At 34.9% G+C, this 18,681-nt stretch overlaps 5 protein-coding genes and 1 long non-coding RNA gene across 6 annotated transcripts; 2 read left to right on the forward strand and 4 right to left on the reverse strand.

The window, feature by feature from the left end:
* Nucleotides 1–383: 383 nt before the first annotated feature.
* On the reverse strand, nt 384–1,807 carry LOC124631861. Its single transcript, XM_047166488.1, has one exon. The coding sequence runs from the start codon at nt 1,314–1,316 to the stop codon at nt 498–500; it is 819 nt and encodes a 272-aa protein (XP_047022444.1). The 5' UTR covers nt 1,317–1,807; the 3' UTR covers nt 384–497.
* Nucleotides 1,808–2,367: 560 nt separating this feature from the next.
* LOC124631607 (dnaJ homolog subfamily C member 9) lies at nt 2,368–4,770 on the forward strand. The gene is made up of 5 exons (XM_047166092.1): nt 2,368–2,584; nt 2,788–3,060; nt 3,201–3,328; nt 3,459–3,600; nt 3,902–4,770. Exons 1-5 carry the CDS (start codon nt 2,494–2,496, stop codon nt 4,075–4,077), a joined length of 810 nt encoding a protein of 269 aa, XP_047022048.1. The 5' UTR covers nt 2,368–2,493; the 3' UTR covers nt 4,078–4,770.
* LOC124631604 (26S proteasome non-ATPase regulatory subunit 5) lies at nt 4,075–6,797 on the reverse strand. Its single transcript, XM_047166088.1, has 7 exons — nt 6,472–6,797; nt 6,246–6,390; nt 5,948–6,169; nt 5,589–5,841; nt 5,231–5,419; nt 4,834–5,154; nt 4,075–4,622 (listed from the first exon to the last, which is right to left on the reverse strand). The coding sequence occupies exons 1-7, from the start codon at nt 6,654–6,656 to the stop codon at nt 4,426–4,428; spliced, it is 1,512 nt and encodes a 503-aa protein (XP_047022044.1). The 5' UTR covers nt 6,657–6,797; the 3' UTR covers nt 4,075–4,425.
* Nucleotides 6,798–7,229: 432 nt separating this feature from the next.
* On the reverse strand, nt 7,230–16,978 carry LOC124631606 (zinc finger protein 830). The gene is made up of 4 exons (XM_047166090.1): nt 16,268–16,978; nt 13,189–13,286; nt 7,505–7,674; nt 7,230–7,426 (listed from the first exon to the last, which is right to left on the reverse strand). Exons 1-4 carry the CDS (start codon nt 16,731–16,733, stop codon nt 7,279–7,281), a joined length of 882 nt encoding a protein of 293 aa, XP_047022046.1. The 5' UTR covers nt 16,734–16,978; the 3' UTR covers nt 7,230–7,278.
* On the forward strand, nt 7,893–9,287 carry LOC124631605 (ATP-dependent (S)-NAD(P)H-hydrate dehydratase). The gene is made up of 2 exons (XM_047166089.1): nt 7,893–8,252; nt 8,340–9,287. The coding sequence occupies exons 1-2, from the start codon at nt 8,031–8,033 to the stop codon at nt 9,078–9,080; spliced, it is 963 nt and encodes a 320-aa protein (XP_047022045.1). The 5' UTR covers nt 7,893–8,030; the 3' UTR covers nt 9,081–9,287.
* LOC124631608 lies at nt 13,893–16,235 on the reverse strand. The gene is made up of 3 exons (XR_006984526.1): nt 15,462–16,235; nt 14,481–15,377; nt 13,893–14,395 (listed from the first exon to the last, which is right to left on the reverse strand). It is a non-coding gene; the product is annotated as an uncharacterized LOC124631608 (long non-coding RNA).
* Nucleotides 16,979–18,681: the final 1,703 nt, after the last annotated feature.

The following is an 18,681-nucleotide window of genomic DNA, read 5'->3' on the forward strand; positions in this document are numbered from 1 at the left end:
GTAAGTTTAAATTAATAATTACGTATAAATAGAAATAAATAATCAATTTTCAGATGATGGTTAATGACGTCATGACACCCAGTAACCTGCAGCTTTAGCTACATTGTCATTTCTTGTAATTTCTTGTGTGACTCCTATAGAAAGTTCAAAGGTCTGCTAGGCGGAGACAACATGCTTGATGTGATTTTTCGAAATTAACGATGCTCTCACTTCCTACGTCTGAGCCTCATAACATAACGATAAAATCAATGAAGTTAGACTTGAGTTCAGAAACAAAAAACATTAGAATAAATAATATGATAAGTACTAAGTACCAATAGATTTATTGAGTAAATTTTATAACATTTTTGTAAATTCCATGCAAGTGAAAAATTTAAAACAGGGTTATATAAGCTCACAAAACAGTTTTAAAATTTTCAGGACCTGAAACAAAATGTCTAAAAATACCAACTATGGTTTTATGCTATGTCAGTTTATTGTTTAGCTTGATAGATGTTTCAGTCTGAAAAGACGGAATCTTCTTTAGCAACATTTTCAATTCTTTCTGTCGCTGTTTTTATCTCCAGTTCGTAGGAGGTGATGTCACTACTAGAATTAGCGTTAAGTTCTGGATATCTCGGGATCAACTCAAAGCTATTTACATCATACATTTCATCAGTATTAGTTTTCCACTTGCTAGCGATCATTTGCAAAGGTTCGAGGCATTGTAAACTTTGCTTAACTCTTAACAGTTCTATATTGCATTGGTTTTCGACTTCTAAAAGCTTTAGTCGATAAGCTTTAGCTAGCATTTGTTTTCTTATAGCATTTTTCTTTTCAATTTGGGCCATATTGAGGGTATTTTGATATTTCTGTAATTGTTTCTCATATTCTATTAAGTTTTCATCACAAGTTAGTTTGCTATCCACGCATTCCCTGTATAAGTTGGTATTGTATGTCAGATCACCTGCAAATGCGTTAGAGGATGATACACACTGGTAGCTAGTTGTGCATTTTGACGGAGATTCCGATACACGTTGACAGTTTTTGAGACTTTGTTTTTCCAATTTCGCCTTTTCTTCGTTAAGTTCAATCTTTAGTGACTCAATAATATTTTTACATTGCGCTATTCTCTCCTTCATTTTGGCTTCATTATCATCAATCATTTGTGGTGTGACGTCACTTTGTCCTACTTTTTCAATATCACTTTCTGTCTGCACCTCGTCACAGTTAGGTGATTGCTTATCATCTTCAGCTTCATATGCTTTCGTGTCGTAGACTTGTCTTGAAGTAATAGCAATTTTATTATCGCCAGAAGCTAGTTTTATAGGATCCATTTCTATTAAAAACACATATGGATATTGAAATAAGTGTGTATCAGATCCAGTAAATAATAAATTCCGATAAAAGCTAATTATCCGTCAAAATACCAAAGGTTTTATTTCTAAACAAATGAAGTCGTCGAAATTGAGATACATGGAGGTTGTACCTATATCCTACCTTTTGCTTTAATATTATTGATGGTGATGTGCTCCTAGCCGATCATCGGCCACGGCGGCTGTTCTCGTACAAGGAAAGAGATTACAAAAGACATATTGCAGTGCACAAGCATTTGCAAAAACACAGATGCACTCACTATTTCTTCACTCTCATAGCCTGGTGGGACGGCAATCCGATACGACCGGAGATAGATCTGGCGCAGGACCGACTTTTGCATGCTCTACGATGCACAGGTTCATCAATCACCAACTAGGTATTTAAAACCCACAAAGCGATTTCGTCGCGATCCGGAAATCGAACTCGAGCCCTCTTGCACAGCAGCCGACAACTGACCCTACAGACCAATAACAATCCAAAAGGTATTTATTGGGGGTAAAGGTAAGCCTATGATAAACTCAACTAAAACCTTAAAAGAATTTTTTGAAAATTATGACCCCCAGTATGCCCTCAAACATCAAAAACAATATATCTTTAGTAAAGATTCTTTACAGAAATATGAATGTCCTGAAAATGTATGTCATAATGTTGTCTAAGTGTACATAATAATGTACTCCATATCCATAGGTATTCTTTTTCTGTTTAAATACCAGCTAATTGGACCCAATAGCCAATTTATTGATAAAAAAGTATATATGAGACCACCTGAGTACATCGGGTGTACTATGCCAAATCGAATAACAAATAATTGAATATCAATTGATCGACCATTTATATTTATATTATTTATTTATATATATTATTATTTATACTTTTATTTATTATCTCAACGTTCTATACAGTTTGCTCAAAATACATAGTTAATATCTCTGATACCGACTCAAGGCACCATTATATCACCATAAACAAACTATGTTTTGGCAACACTTATAATAACGTCATCATTTGACACATTTGACATTTACTCACTTCAGCAGTTTACCGGTAATTTTGGCGCGTTTATAGATTTTTGTCAATAGTTTATTGAATAGATTCAGCTACAGTTCACGATACTTACATAATTTAAAAAACGGAGATATGGGTCTCCTCGAACTTTGTGAAAAGTACTTCCAAACCACTAACTTATACGAAGTTTTACAAATTCCTGAAACTGCCTCAGACAAAGAAGGTACGACAATATGGTATAAGATAAATTCATGTAATATTTAATTATTTGTAAATATTTTTTAGTTTTGTTTGATTTAAGGTTGTATATATTGTTACTGTAAATGTTTCTAAGGGTAAAAAATTAAATCGTATAGTGGATTCATATTCTTATACTATAGTGGATTCATCGACACAGTACTAATTTATTTACATGTTGATTAACAGTGAAGAAAGCATACCACAAGTTGTCACTAAAAGTACATCCCGACAGAGTTGAGGAAGATGAAAAGCTGGAAGCAACTGAAAAATTTAAAGTGTTGGGAAGTATTCATGAGATCCTTACTGACAAAGACAAGAGATCCATTTATGATGAAACTAAATCTGTAGATGATGATGACTTTAATGTCATTGTCGACAGAGATTGGGGTATATATTGGCGATGTTTGTTTAAAAAAATTACTGATGAAGATATCAGAGCTTATGAGAAGGAATATGTTGGTAAGTGAATAGTTATAGACTATACTCTAGATATAAATCAAATAAATTTGTAGCTAAATTAACATATTCCACATGATGTACCAAAGGGTTTGATTTAATAGAATTTTTATGTTAATTATATGCGCTATGTTATATTTCAGGCTCGGAAGTAGAAAGACAAGATATCAAACAAGTCTATTTGACAGCCAAAGGTGACATGAATTATATAGTTGACCACGTTCAATTTGCAAGGACGGACCAAGAACCAAGAATAAGAGAGATTGTCAATGTAAGTTCAGATAATGCTTTATATTAACTTTCATTTGATCATATTATTATATGCATTTTCTATATCAATTACATATTTTATGGTATAATGTTTAAAAAATTTTTGAAATCAATTCAAATTTTGTTTTTAGGAAATGATAAAAACTGGTGAAGTACCAGAGTATAAAATATTTACTCACGAACCAGCCAGCCGCCGTCAAAAAAGAATAGCAAAAGAGAAAAAAGAGGCAAAGCTGGCAGAAGAAATGCAGAAGGAACTAAATCTGAGCTCAGGTACATTCATACAAATACTTTTACATACAAAAGACAGATTCTATTTTGGATGATGTGAGGCACAGATATTGATAGTAACCCTAAACTTCTAATCTGGGGAGAAATTGAAAAACTTCCCTTAGGACTTGACAGTAAAAAAGAGCTAAACATGATGTATGTACTGAAATATAAGAAATTTATTGTAAAGCTATCCCCACTTCTGGTCCTTCTGGAGCCCTTTGGATACCAGTATAACAATACCATTACAACTGAACTAGACATGGTAGCAACACATACATTCAACATGTTTCTGTATTTTCAGGGCCAAACAGCTTGGAATTAACAATAAAGCAGAAGCAAAAAGAAAGGGCTAACCAGATTGATTCCTTTATTGAAAATTTAGCTGCAAAATATGGAGGCGGCAGCAAAAAAACAGCAACTAAACGGAAAGGAACTCCTAAGACTGAAACAACAACCAAAAATAAAAGAAGGAAATAGATCAACAATATTTTAATAAAAAATTAAATTTTACATTTCTTGTTTGAAACTAAAATAAATCTTGTATTTTTAGTAAATATGCCAACAGTTATAGTTCATTTAGAATGAATTGTTTTTTGAACCATCTCATCACACTTGGATGAAACAACACAATTTGTCAATTTCCTGTAAGAAATAACATGAACAAAATGGATATCCAATTACTATAGTTAATATTGTTAATGTATAAAGTTGTTCTTGCCACACTTTGTGAGTTAAATGTTTTGAAATTGTTTGGCGTACAAAAGCCGAAAGTAATGTTAAAACGATATTGACACAATGCATGTTTTATTGACTTAATTAGATAATTCAGTCTCCTTCTTCCATTGCAACTTCCAACTGACTTTCAGAATAAAATGGACCTTGCTCTACATAAGTATGAAGTCGCCCAATAATAGTAGAATCAAATGCTGGTGAATTGGCCAGCCTTTTAATTATATCATACTTAGCTTCATTGGTCTCCTTTGTATAAACTATGGAACGATCTAGAAGAAATTCAATGAAACCTGAAATTGATATAAAAGTATTCATTATTTTTTTATATGTTCTATGTATCTTATAATGCTCCACTATTTATTTTATAAAATAGATCTTTAAGGTTTTTAGTGTTAAATACAAAATAATTAAAATAAATTGATTTTAATTAAGGCCAAATGTGTTTTTTTTTTTTTGTTTGATAACCTACACATAAATATGAATTGCTGAATGTAAAAATACCTGCAGCTCGAGCAACCATTTCTTCACCCCATTGATGTTGACAAACTGCATCCAACAATATAAATGCAGCTTGTCTTATATCAGGAAATGGGTTTTTGCAGATATCAAATAAGGTTTCCATAGGCTTAGGATCCAAAGTTCTAAACCATTCTCTAGTCATTAAGGTCACCCTGTGGTCAACAGGTGTGTTTTTGGACACACTAGGATCTTTGTCAATGCTCATAAGGCCAGCAAAGCAGTGCAAAGCACGAATCTTGGTTTCAGTGTCACTATTCCTGATGAGCTGACTGACGTGATCCACAGCCTGCGTGTATCTGATACCTGCCAATGAAAAAATGGTTGATTAGTTTTTGGTTCTATTTCATCTCAATTTGTACACAATAAAATTATTACATACCTAGTGCAGCCAAGCATAACTTTCCTTCCACAGTTGTACCAATAAATCCCAAAGTATCCAATGCAACAGGTAAAACAGTTTGGTCACCAGATTCAATGGCTTCAAATAGTGTATCAAAAACTGCTGAGTGTTTCTCAAATATTTCTTTAGGGTAACTGTGAGCAATGCACCCGAAGAACTTCATGTATCCTGGGGTTAAAACAAAAGAGGTACATTATTCGAGAACCCTATTCCATCCCATCAGTAGAAAATGTTGTTAGGTATATTTATGATTAAAGCTTTCCTTTATTTAACGTATGCACTCAGCTACATCCAGTTAGTACTTAAATATGTATAATGTAAATGTGTTCTATGATACCTGGTATCAACAACCCACGAAGAGGATTATTCTGCAACTCTGTAACATGACCCAAAATTCTCTGCAGTGCTCCATTTTTTACAAGATAATTGATGCCATGAGGTTTGATAATCAACCTTGATAGCAGTTCTAGAATGTTGACTTGGTACAGTACATCATCAGTTTGTAGTTCTGATATCATGAAATCCACATATTTCAGGTCAGCACACAGTTTAAACAGCTCATAGGATTTTGTTGAGATATGGACCACAACCTGAATGAGTGAGAAAATTATTATTTTAGATGTAACTTTTATCCCTTTAGTGCTTTAATTTTAAAATCACATATCCTATAAAATTAGTGTACAGATAATAAATTACCTCAAAAACATTACACTTGCTGCTGCTATTATACTCAAGGGCAATCCGCATCTCTTCCAAAACTTTACTATAAGCCTCATGTGGCAAGTTAGATGTTATCAACACAGCTGAATTGGCAACACTAATATCTGGATCGCTGACTAATTGAGCCACTGCTACATACACATCAATGTATTGTGGTACCGGCAATGTTGTAGGACTAGTAGTAACTGCCTTCTGTACCTGAAAATAAATAGGTATGTCAACTATGAAACTATTGTTATCAAAGCAGTTGATCTCAGTCAAAAATAATACTAACTTGATCAATAGCTAGTCTCCTCACACAACTATTTCCATGACGAAGCAAGTACATGATATGACTTGTATAGTTCTTCACCACATCTCCAGGTTGAAACTTCTCAAAGCATACCCTTAGAACTTCGCATGTTAAATCTACATGAGATCTGAAAAGGAAATCGTCTCAATGTTCTATTTTCGAGTGCTAAAGTAAAATGCATAATATGAAAGAAAGTTCACAAACATACGTGTTAGGTACATTTAGACATTGAACGATTTTAGATATCCCAACATCTCTTATGGTAGTGATAGCCTCGCCTGCAGGCTTATATGCCAACAAGTTTTTGATATCATTCAGTGCAGCCGGTCTATGTTCTTCTTTCTGCAATCTCTCTATGAACTGGCGATACTGTTCTGTATCCTCAGTCGACATCTTATTTAGTATTTTATTTGTTTCACAGTATTCAATATAAAAAATATTAAATGGTTGCGAAAACGAGACTGGTAAATCTTGAAAAAAATATGAATGCAAAACAAATTCAAATACGTGCTGTCAAATAAATAAACAGTAAACGTCATAAATCAGCACTGTCATTCTGAACCTCTGTAGAAATCTGTCAAGTCATTGTTAGAGATGTCCTTCTTTAATCGAAATTAGTACGCACTTCTGTTATTAGGTGGAGGTTACACGATCATTCTGACACTTTTTTTCTAGCAGTTTGTGACCGAAGCTCCCGAAGCTAGATGTTTGTCTCGGGTTAGCTCTATTGTCGATGGTGCTTTTTAGAAACTAAAGTCAAGGTCGCAAACTAAACTGAGGCCAGAATGATGGTGTTACCTCAGCCTTTTTACGACAATTTCATCCTTCTGCAGGATACGCGAAAATGAGTGTGTGTTGATAAAAAAACTAAGCCAAGTTGACACAATCATTGGAAGTCTCTCGGCCAAAACGATAATGACGAAGACTGTAAATGCAATGTCATGGTAATAAAATCAGAGCAAAAAATTTAGTTAATGTAGTTTTATTTCCTTATTATAAATAATAATATACAATATTAGGTATACGATTTCTTCGCTCGCCAATCTAAAAATTCATCGATATCATCTTCATTTTCTGAATCTCCAATATCGTCTTCGCTCATCTTTTCCATTTCTTGTATAGTTTTTTTGGTTTCTTCCTTTTTTAACTCCAGGTCAAGAACCCTGTGTAGCAAATTCGATAACATCAGTTACTAATTTTTGTTAGGAAAATCTAAATCACAAAGGCAATACAATACGTACTTAGACCAAATCCGAATTTGTTCGTCGATCTCATCAATTTGTCGCTCAGCAGTTGCTTCTTCCTGCTCACCCGCAATAATTTCTGCCGATGCAGTTGCCTCTTCTTTTATTTCTTTTTGGAATTTATCCCATTCCTCTTCAATTGGGTCTTTATATTCTATGTTTCGTACCTGTAAAGAAATAAATTAAATCAAAACTTTTGCTTTCAATAAATGAGTTTAGCGAAACTATTATATTATGTCAAAAAATGTACACTACAAAATAAACCCGTATAAAAATGCTGCTGTCCAATGCGATGCGAATGAAAAAAACCGAAAGCGGTGAAAAAGAAAGTAAACGAAGTAAACATGTACAGCATACATGTCAAATATTTGACAATGACATAATCATGCATGACAAAACATTTTCGATGTTTTGATTTTGAATTTCATGTTGACCTTTGCAATTTGTTGGACCTTTAGAGAAAAAAAGATATATTCTGTTTAATTCCTGCTTATTAGAGCAAACGTGTAGTTACTGAAGTTCGATGGTGTTGTCCCAAGGTTTGGCGACAAGATTTAGAAATCATTTTAGGTCCTTGAGTAGTTTACATAAAATGGAAGATTCGTTTTTGATGAAAAACATCAAGGCGTGTATTCCGCCTTTAGATTTAAGCAGTCACAAAGGCCAAGCAGGAAGGATAGGAGTTATAGGAGGATCACTAGAGTACACAGGCGCACCATACTTTGCGGGGATAAGTGCATTGAGGGTCAGTTTATGTAACTACAGAGATATCTTTTCTACGTCAGAGTGATTATGACAAACATAATAACTAAAGAGCACTTTATCATTGCAGGTTGGAGCAGACTTAAGTCATATATTCTGTACAAAAGATTCAGCTGCTGTTATAAAGTCATACAGTCCAGAGCTAATAGTGCATCCCTTATTAGATTGGCCAAATTCTGTTCAAGAAATTTCAGTATGGTTTGAACGACTCCATGCTATAGTTATTGGACCAGGACTGGGTAGATTGAAAGAAACATTTAATGTAGTTGTTGAATTAATAGAGGTCATAAGAGAGAAGAGGATTCCACTGCTTATTGATGCTGATGGGTTATTTTTGATAAATGAAAAGATACATTTATTAAAAGATTTTATGTCTCCAGTTATATTGACACCAAACAAAATAGAGTTTGAAAGGCTTTGTGCCAAAACAAATGGGCCTTCAGGGTTAAGCCAGTTGGGCAAATATGTGACTGTATTTAAAAAGGGTGCTGAAGATGAAGTTTATAGTGTAGATCCTGCAGTCCAATGGAAATCGAATGTTGGAGGATCTGGCAGACGCTGTGGTGGGCAAGGAGACTTGCTCTCTGGTGCTATCGCTACCATGATGAACTGGACTTTAGCCAACAAAGACAAAATAGAAATAGAGACATGTGATAAGGTATTATTAGCTTCATCCCTGTCTTGCTATGGTGCAAGCCGTCTGATACGATTATGCAATGAGAAAGCTTTTGCAAAAAAAGGAAGAAGTATGGTAGCTTCCGATATGGTTGAACACATCCATGAGTCTTTTGAAGAATTGTTTGGTCAATAACCAGTATAATTATTGTTGAAATCAAAGTTCAACTTTTAGATAAGCAAAAATATTGGACTGCTCTTTTATGAGGGATAAACTAATGACAATGAAGATTTAATTTACACCAATTTAAATTTCATGTTGTATCATTACTTGTTTCCCGTTTTATACTGCATTTATTTACTGTATACACTTTTTGTGAGAAATATATTTTATTGGAACATATGGCTTGGTCCTCCTTTACCTTTTTGGTGGTTATGTGCCCAAAATAGAACCCTCTTAAATTATGAATTGCTGTAAGCTCACAACTGCATATGAAAAGGATGCATGTGGATACCTTGACTAGGGACAACGGTAAAACCCCATATCCATGGTAAACTTTTGTTTATAAACAAAGTTGCATTAACATGATGCTCACTTGTTGGCAATATGTTGCTGACAATTCTGTATGTTGCAAAGTAAATGTTAATAGGGAAAGTACTTGTTTCTATCTTACCATGAAGTAAAAGTTTACCATTAATGTGGGGCTTCAAGGTATACAGTAGAATCCGTTTATTTTGACTTCGCTTATATTGACCAACCGCTTATTGTGACATAACTGCACTTGAAGTTTGGTTTTCACATAAAATTCTCTAAAAAATTCAGATATAATGACTTTGCTTACAGTGACATGTTGCCTTACAGTGACATGTTGCTAAATTTGTTAAAAATGCGTCACAATAACCGACTGATCTGCACCCTACCTTAAACATTAATCGGGGGAGTAATGCGATGTCCGACGACATGTTCTAATTCAGAGAAAAATGTACAAACATGTGTACTTTTTATTTATTTATTTAGCCTTTTGGACTGGGTGAGAGAACTGATCCTTAGATTGTGTCAACAATATGTTGTAGTTATAAAATGTCTCTCAGCTCAGTATGCCTGTTGGCAAAGGCCTCCTCCAGTAGCTTCCATTGGTTCCGATCTTGAGCAACTCTCCTCCATTTCGAACCCGCAGTGAGTTTGAGCTCATCCTCCCAGCGCATCTGTTGTCATCCTCTATGTCTTTTGCCATCTCTAGGATACCACTGCGTTATAATTTGGCTCCACTTTTCTTGTCTGGATCTCAACAGATGTCCGGTCCATCTCCATTTTTGTAGGTCTATTCTTTCCAGGATGTCAGTTAATTTGGTTTTTGCTCTTAATTGGATATTGCTAACTCTATCTTGCCTTCTTACTCCTAGCATGCTTCGTTCCATAGCTCTTTGACATTTTTCTAATTTGTTTCTATGGTGTTTTGTAAGGGACCATGTTTCGCAGCCGTAGGAGATGCATGGCAGGATCAAAGACTTTTCTTTTGGTTTGCCATTTTATGGTCTTTAGATTTTACGATTTCCTTTAAGGACCAATATCTTTTCCACCCATTGGCAACTCTTTTGTTAATTTCCTTACTTGTTTGGTCTTTAGGGGAGATGATCTGACCCAAATAGCAGTACTCTTCAACGTATTCTAGTTGTTGCTCTTCAATTTCTATGGGTTCCATTTTCGAGTTGGTCATTAGTTTTGTCTTTGTTATGTTCATTTTTGCATGCGGAAGACATTCTCTAAAACTGCTGAAAAAAGCTTTGGGGACAGTGGGTCTCCTTGTCTAACTCCTCGCTTGATTCGAAATTCTCTGCCCAAAGTTTCCAGTTATATATTAGCTTTACTGTTTGCATATATACTTTTGATGATATTAATATATTGTTCCGGTATACCTTGACGTTCAAAACTTTCCCAAATTGCCTTGTGACTGATGCAATCAAATGCTTTTGCGTAATCTATAAATGCTATATAAAGTTTTTTATTATACTCGTTATACTTCTCAATTATCTGTTTGATTGTGTGGATATGGTCTATCGTTGGAAAGTTCCGCCTGAAACCGGCCTGTTCCATTGGGTGGCTTTCGTCTAGTTTTGCTGTTATCCTGCCCAAGATGATCTTTGCAAATATTTTGTAGACATTCGACAGTAGGCTTATTGGTCGATAGAACCCGATGTCATCCTTTGCGCCTTTTTTGTGTAGTAGAGTTATGTATGAGGTTTCCCATTGTGTTGGTATATAGCCACTTCTCAGTATTTGGTTGAACATCTTAGTAAGTATTGGCACTAAATCGTCAATAGCCCCTCTCAGCATCTCGTTTGCGATTTTATCCGTTCCAGGTGCCTTCTCCATTTTTTGGCTTTTGATAGCTTTCTCCACTTCACTCGGTAAAATATGAGGTTGCCACTCGGGCTGATCTACTGTTGTTTCATTCCTAAACAGTTGCGTGGATGGAGGCATTTGTGTGTCTCTGTTCGAATACAGGTCTTTGTAGAAGTCTGTGGCTAGTTCTTGTATTCTTTTTCTATTTGTGACCGTAACTTCCTTTCCTTTTTTCTTTCGCTTAGGTATCCACTCTTTTCCTGTTTCTTTAAGATCTTTTAGAGCTGGGGCCCGATTCTCCTAAGTTAATAATGTCAAAATCGAATAGAAATCGAATCGCAATATGATAGCAATAGCAGTTTTAACCATATCGGGCATTCTGCTACTAATAAAAGACCAATCGTATTCGATTGACATTTGATTGGTGTGCGATTGGTCTGCTATTTTGGTGATTTTGGTCTATACGGTAGTTTGCTGTACAATCATTTTGCAATCGTAAATCATTTGCAGACAAAATGATTCATTATTGAATGACAGAAAAGGATAAAAACGTTTATTTCAAAGAAAAAATAGCGGAATGCCACATACGCTTCAATCGTAATCGAGTCGGGATTGGATCTCAGTCGAATCGAGTCGAACGTGAATCGTATGTCGCTTAAGTAAAATTAGGAGAATCGGGCCCCTGTTCTCAATATTCGTCTCTCTAGAACTTCTTTTCTTTTGTTTTTACGATCTCTCCTCATAAGTGTTCTGATTTGTTTGCTGATTTCTGTAACTATTTTCATGTTTTCTCTGTTTTTCCCCTGGGCCAATATGGATTTCCTACGATCTATAAGTCGGATAGTCTCGTCGCTGAATAGGAGTTTGTTTTTGCTTCTGTTGACATTATTAGTGGAGGAAAGTAGTTTTTCCAGGTTCGCATAGTTATCTTTGATATCGCTTTCCTTAGCGTATGGAGCTTCTTGTAGTTTTAGTATTAACGACTGGCTAATTTCTTTCGAACTCTCAGCGACGGTCTTGGCTGGAGTTATGATGTTCTTCCTTGCTTTTTTTGGTGGTGCCAGCAGAATGGTACTTCTGACCAAGCGGTGGTCTGTATTGAAATTAAGTTTTGAGATTACGCTTGTATCTGTAAACGCCTTGGGAGAGTTACTTATTATATAATCTATTTCATTTTTGTAATTACCGTCTGGAGAAATCCAGGTCCATTTATTCTTTGGGGGTTTTCTGAATTTACTGTTCAAAAGGGTTAAATTGTGTTCTAGCAAAAAATCAACTAGTTTTTGGCCGTTGGGGCTTCTTTTTCCATACCCATAGCTTCCTAATATATATTCAGTGCTTTGCTTCTTTCCAACTTGGGCGTTAAAATCACCCTTCAATATAATATGATTATTTGCATAGTCTCCAATAACTTTTGCCAGTTCGGCGTAGAATGCCTCTGTCTCTGATTCTGCAGCTTTCTCCGTTGGTGCATATGCTTGGACAATAGTCCAGGTCTTCGTGTAGTTGGGGAACTTGATGTTAAGCATAGTATATACCCGCTTTCTCAATGGTTTCTTTTATATGATCCACAAGTTCTGCCTCTGTTTTTCCATTTTCCTCTACACCAAAGAAAATCAGGTTATTTTTCCGCTTTCCTTTTTCCATGCTGGTGATTTTTAGTTCTAATTTTGTTACTTGGTCCTTTAAATTTTTGTTTTCACATGAGTACTTATTGCATATTATTTCTCTATTATCTTTCTTATTGTTTTTTTCTAGTTAAATAAATTTGTACATAGGTACTGACAAAATGAGGAGATATTTTTTATTTTCTATGAAATGCTTTGTATGACGTCCGTTTACTATGACGTTTTTGTAAAGTCCCTTCGATGTCATTATAAACGGATTCAACTGTAATTATGTTTTATTTTTTCCATTATAGAAAAAAAAATATAAAACTTTTTTTACTCTCAGTGCATACCTTGGCATCTAGGATGGGATCATCAAAGAATCCTTCAGGGATAGGTTGCTCTGATCCTGGTACGCTTTCTGCTTCTGTTGAACTTGTTGCCGGAACATCTGAATACATAAACAAAAGTCGGAATAATGTTATTTAGCTATAACATACCTATATCGTTTAAATGATTGTAGTTTTCAATTAGAAATTTTTAAAAAACTGTAAATAATACAAAAATAAGTTTCTGTTAAAACAGGTCCTGGGAGAACAGAATTTGAGCTACGAATATTATGATAACACAGGTAGTGCCAGTCCTTTAGAAAAGATATTAAAATCCTGTGCTCAATTTAGAAATACCATCTTATCAATTGTGCCAATTTCATGAATATCATGCAAGCTTTAAGCATTTTAACACGTTCGCGGACACTACAACTTTAAATTGTGTACCAAAATGACACAGTAAATGTCCATACAAATAATACGACGTGTATGTACGTTGCGTCCCATCGTAGCGTATCGTCCCAAGACATCATGACACAACCGAGCGCGATATGCGCGCGGGACGTGTATACACGTTGCACGTTAATTTCGAACGATGACGTTTAATCTCGTTCTGTCCACGAACGTTAGGGTGTCCCTTATATGGCAAAAAAAAATTTTTTTTTAGAATTTCGAAACGCATACCCTCCAATTTTTTTATAAATGCTAAAATGTACTTAAATATGAAATTTCATATCTGTAGCATGTTTGCAACCTGTGCCGACCGGGCTCTAAAGTTTAATAAAAAATGGTGTTTTGGTCTGACGTTTTGGGTTGATCCAAAACTAATTAAAATGCAACAAATAAAGTAAATATGAGTAATACTAAAAAAATATCAATACAAACTTTTATTTAAATACAAATTATAATAATAATGAATTAGGGTAACTTCTCTTTAGTGTAGTTTTTTTACAGTCTGGATACAGATTTCTATGTTCCTGAACACAACGCAACAAAAACTGATTTTGCTCTTCTTCAGCCGTGATAAGACCATTATAATCTTGCATTAATTTAACAGCTCTTTCAGCAGTGTCATTTACGACCTTCAAACGACTTAATCGTCTTCTAGCTTCCAAAAAAGCAGGATTGTCACCCCACGAAGATACGTCTTCCCGAAGAAAACTGTCGTCGATCTGTAGTCGAGATAGAAATCGTTTGCTTCTTTGAGTTACAGAATCATCCAGCGTCATATCTGAAATAAAGAAAAAACCATTAAAATAAGCAAAAACTAAACCACAAAACTTTGAAAAAGAAACAAGAAAATATTAAGTACTTACCAAACAAATTTTGCGTAATTTCTTCCTTCGATGGGACATAGCGTTTAGAGGAATCTGAACTTTCGTCTCTGTTTAAATTATTAATAATTTTTGTCTTGGTTTTGGTATCAACTTCTTCATCAAAGAGTGATAATATGACTGTTTCTTCACACAAATACCATAAATGACGAATAAACTTGCTTATGGATGCCTTGGAAATTGTCGCGTCTACTTTTTCATATTCTTTTAGAGCTTTCAAAAAGGACAAGTCTTGGTTAGGTGCTTTAACTGCCATTGTACATTCGAGCCAAGGTTTGGTATACAAGGTGACGATAAATAAACAAACATCTTGTAGAGCATTTTTGTCCTTTGCAGTAATTTTAAGTTGCGATTGAAGCAAACATATTTTTATAGAATAGATTGCTCTCGCCATCCATCGCGCTTGATGCAAAGCTCGGGGGGCCTGAGTTTTAGTTTATACACTGTGTCTCCTCCTAAGAACACACCGCATAGTTCAACCAATTCGCGGTAATCGTCTCTAACAAATAGTTCAGTCTTATAAAAAGTTAACAAAGATGTAATGTTTGTCTTAGCAATATGTGCTTTAACGAAATTTCGTGCCTCTTTTAAAACTGTTTTCAGGGCAAGGAATCTGAGTACTAAGTTCAGAGTTCGAAATCTGTTCCTCATCCGAATTCTCAAGACATTCCAAGTTATCTATCGAAGAAGTAGATGCAACAGCCAATAACTCTCTTTGTTTTACCTTTCTTTCCTGTTCTTCCAATCGTCTTTACCTATCTCGTTCTTCTTTCTCCGCCAATTTTTTGTCGATTCCACCTAAGCATCCCGGTCGACCTGGCTCTCTCTGTTTCCTTAAGAAATCTTTGTCTTCCTCTATCTTCATTCTGTCAAAAGCATCTGCATGTGCAATATCAAATAAGTTATCAAGGTCTTTTACAAAGTTAGTTTCACGATTCTTGAAAGTCAACTGAGTTTTCTTACAGTTTTTTTGCAGCTCCCTCCAAACATGATATAAATCAACAAGTTTCTTCACGCAGTTAGGGATTGTCTTCGTAGGAATTCTGGCTTTTTCCCAAAATATAATGCACTCTCTTATAACAAGATTCGCACTTTCACTAACAGTCAGCTTGACTTCACGAATATTGTAAAATAAAACGGTGAGAACTGGTCGATTAGATGGTAATTTTGCACCATTTATCTGGTGGCTTGGCAGTCCGATAAGGAAAATATTTTGTTTATTACTTCGTAATTTCACAGACATTTTCACAAAATAAACAACAAGGCACTAAAAATGTTAGAAATCACTTATGAAATGACAATTGAAACTCGCAATAACAGGTCGCCGCGCTGCTCCCGCGCAACTTGTATGGACAAGTTAAAAACTCAAGTCGGCACCGGTTATCGCTTATAAATCGGGCTTATATTTATTTCTAGACTTTATTAAGTCCATACGAAACTTTTTAGAAGGTATGCGTAAAAATATATTGAAGTTGAATTTTAAGGGACACCCTAACGAACGTGTTAATATAGTCAGTTTCTACGCTGTTATTATTTAGGTATTTTTGTTTTGTGTATACTTAAGTCAATAATACAAAACCTAACTCATGCTTCCAGTACTGTGTAAAAGTACTCAACTTATGAAATAATGACTGCAATTTAGGTCAAATCAAAATCTAAGTCAAATTCTTGAACAAGAATCTGCCTTAAGATACAGATCGTTAACTATGTATTAAAGGTATAGTGGGTAGGTAGTACTATTCTTAATTTTGAACCAAGTTTAACTTTACCTCCACTGTTAGCAGCAGGTGGAACATTTAACGGTGTTCTTTTGATTTCTTCATCATGAAATGAAATGACTTGAGGAGCATTGTTTTTAGGTGGTTGAACAATAGGTTGAGGGGTTTCTACATTTTTCAAAATTCCCTTCAATTTTTTTTCAGGTGGTGCATCCTTCGGAGGACTTCCACTTTTATGTTTGATCTTTCCAACTGTGAAATTATTTGTCAGTTCTTTTAGCTTCTTCGCTTTCTCAACATTCTCTCGGTGCTGTTTACTATTTAAGTGCACTTGCCAAACATGCTCAGACCGAACTACCGAATTACAAAGGATACACATAAGTTGTCCTGTGTTATTGTATTTTGCAAGAGGATTATCTATCTTCGTAGGTATTATATTCTTTTTTTTCCTTTCAGCCATCAACCGCCGCATCTCTTCTTGAGCCTTTTGCTTCTCTATTTGTAAACGAAGCGACATTCTGGATATTTTCAAATATTTGAAGGATAAAAAGGTGTTTCAAAATTTTAAACAGATACACTTATGGCAGTTAGGGATGTTGGTGTCGTTGGTGTCCGAATTTATTCAAATGATCTTGAACATCATAGATATTTATTAGGCATCACCAAATTTTAAATTTACGTAAGGGAATATTTTGTACAATATAAAAATAACCTTTTCACTAATAACAACAGAAACCTTTAGCTTGGCAAAAACTTGACACTGACATTGACAGCAATTTTTGATTATGACATTATTTGTCGTCGACAGTAGAAAATTACTTCATGAAAATAGTTTTAATTTCAGTGCCAGTCCTTTAGAAAATTTAGAAAATCCCAGTTTTAATTTCTGTAGATAGTGATATTTTGCGACTATCTCGAGCTCGAGACATAGAAATCGGGCCATGTTGCTCTATTTTTCCACCCGGATGATCTGACGTTGTAAAAAGGCTGTTATAGTCATCGATATATATGTACTACGTACTAGATAGAACGTTCCGAACAAAAAGCTTACCACACTGAAATGCACTGCAGACTGTGCATAGCAAATCAGTTCGATTTTGACACTTGCGTCAGATGGATGTCTATGAAACGACAATTGTAAAATAGAAAAAACATAATACATTAATACTTACATATATTAATAATTACATATATTTACTATTCGATAGTCAAGTTAGTAAAATTACACGCTGTTCATGCAATTACAACCATCGTACATCACACTTTTCATTTATAATTCAATTTTACAAATATACATTAATTTGTTGTTCCCGCCATCTTAAAAATAGATTATGCAAATCATGCAAAAACAGATGTGTCATAAAACTGGTAGTAGGTAAAATATCAATGAAAACTGGCTTTACTTTGTCATGGTTCTTACTTTCAAGAAAATAATGTATGTATTTCGCTAATGTAAAAACATAGGCTATATTTTATCCCGGTGCGGGCTTCCCCACATTCTTAAAAACTCTACATATGTAGTTCTGACATATAAGCCATACCTCTCATAAACATCGATATCCATTCATTTCATCCAATAACAAACATGCATCACACTCGAAGTGCATTTCATGTCTAAGGTTTATTAGTTTTAAGAAAGAAAACATCGTAATTAATATTCAAAGATTCTTAACAATAAGTTCCTAGTTTTAATATATAACATGATTTTGAATTCACTTAGATATAAATAAACTTTTTGAGTAATGAACAGTGTAGGCAAAATACGAGCGAAAATATTATGTCACTTCTGCAATTCACATCAATGAGGATGACTACATGTCACAATACGTCAACAAGATGTCAACAGGCGACATAAGCGGGTACATTATTTGTATGGATGTTCTTGTCTATCGTTATAATATATGTCATATATATGTCATATATGTTATAATATATGTTATAGAATATATGTCAACGGTTAAGGCCCCAGTACACGTTGGCCCAAGTGCGGCCAATACATGCCATCACCAATGTGTACACGGGGTATTGGTGCAGGTTGGCGGACATTTGTCAAGGTTGGCGAGTTGTCGGTTTTTTGGGCACACATCAAAGGAATCTTGGCCCAGCTTGGCGTGCGGTGTTTACACATTCGGCCAATGTTTAGTTCGTCACCGACCGCTGAGGATTGTACACTTTTGTGTTGCGTGTAAAAATAAATATAGTAGTAAATATAGCAGTGTAGTATAATATAAATATATATAGTAGTGTAGTATAATAAAAATATGTATAGTAGTGTACAAATAAATAGCCGAAGCCTTAATTACTTCGACGTCCATCGCAAGTGGCTTGCCAGGCAGCAATGAGCCATGCGCCAATGTGTAAACACCATTTGATCGTGGCCTACATTTGTGCATTGCACAGCTTGGCCCAACACAGGCCAACGTGTACTGGGGCCTTTATAGTACACCCTTCAAATTACTACTGAA

The sequence above is a fragment of the Helicoverpa zea genome, chromosome 7 (genome assembly GCF_022581195.2).
Source record: "Helicoverpa zea isolate HzStark_Cry1AcR chromosome 7, ilHelZeax1.1, whole genome shotgun sequence".
NCBI lineage: Eukaryota > Metazoa > Arthropoda > Insecta > Lepidoptera > Noctuidae > Helicoverpa > Helicoverpa zea.

Excerpts from the sequence above, each read along its gene's own strand:
- LOC124631861 (XM_047166488.1), bottom strand. The coding sequence starts at position 1,316 with ATGGATCCTATAAAACTAGCTTCTGGCGATAATAAAATTGCTATTACT.
- LOC124631607 (XM_047166092.1), top strand. The coding sequence starts at position 2,494 with ATGGGTCTCCTCGAACTTTGTGAAAAGTACTTCCAAACCACTAACTTA. Across the intron at positions 3,061-3,200 it reads TTATGAGAAGGAATATGTTG|GCTCGGAAGTAGAAAGACAA; the intron begins GTAAGTGAATAG and ends GTTATATTTCAG. Across the intron at positions 3,329-3,458 it reads GAATAAGAGAGATTGTCAAT|GAAATGATAAAAACTGGTGA; the intron begins GTAAGTTCAGAT and ends TTTTGTTTTTAG.
- LOC124631604 (XM_047166088.1), bottom strand. The coding sequence starts at position 6,656 with ATGTCGACTGAGGATACAGAACAGTATCGCCAGTTCATAGAGAGATTG. Across the intron at positions 5,155-5,230 it reads GTTATGCTTGGCTGCACTAG|GTATCAGATACACGCAGGCT; the intron begins GTATGTAATAAT and ends TTTCATTGGCAG. Across the intron at positions 4,623-4,833 it reads AATGGTTGCTCGAGCTGCAG|GTTTCATTGAATTTCTTCTA; the intron begins GTATTTTTACAT and ends TATCAATTTCAG.
- LOC124631605 (XM_047166089.1), top strand. The coding sequence starts at position 8,031 with ATGGTGTTGTCCCAAGGTTTGGCGACAAGATTTAGAAATCATTTTAGG. Across the intron at positions 8,253-8,339 it reads CGGGGATAAGTGCATTGAGG|GTTGGAGCAGACTTAAGTCA; the intron begins GTCAGTTTATGT and ends TTATCATTGCAG.
- LOC124631606 (XM_047166090.1), bottom strand. The coding sequence starts at position 16,733 with ATGTCGCTTCGTTTACAAATAGAGAAGCAAAAGGCTCAAGAAGAGATG. Across the intron at positions 13,287-16,267 it reads ACCTGCTGCTAACAGTGGAG|ATGTTCCGGCAACAAGTTCA; the intron begins GTAAAGTTAAAC and ends TTATGTATTCAG. Across the intron at positions 7,675-13,188 it reads ATCCCATCCTAGATGCCAAG|GTACGAAACATAGAATATAA; the intron begins GTATGCACTGAG and ends ATTTCTTTACAG.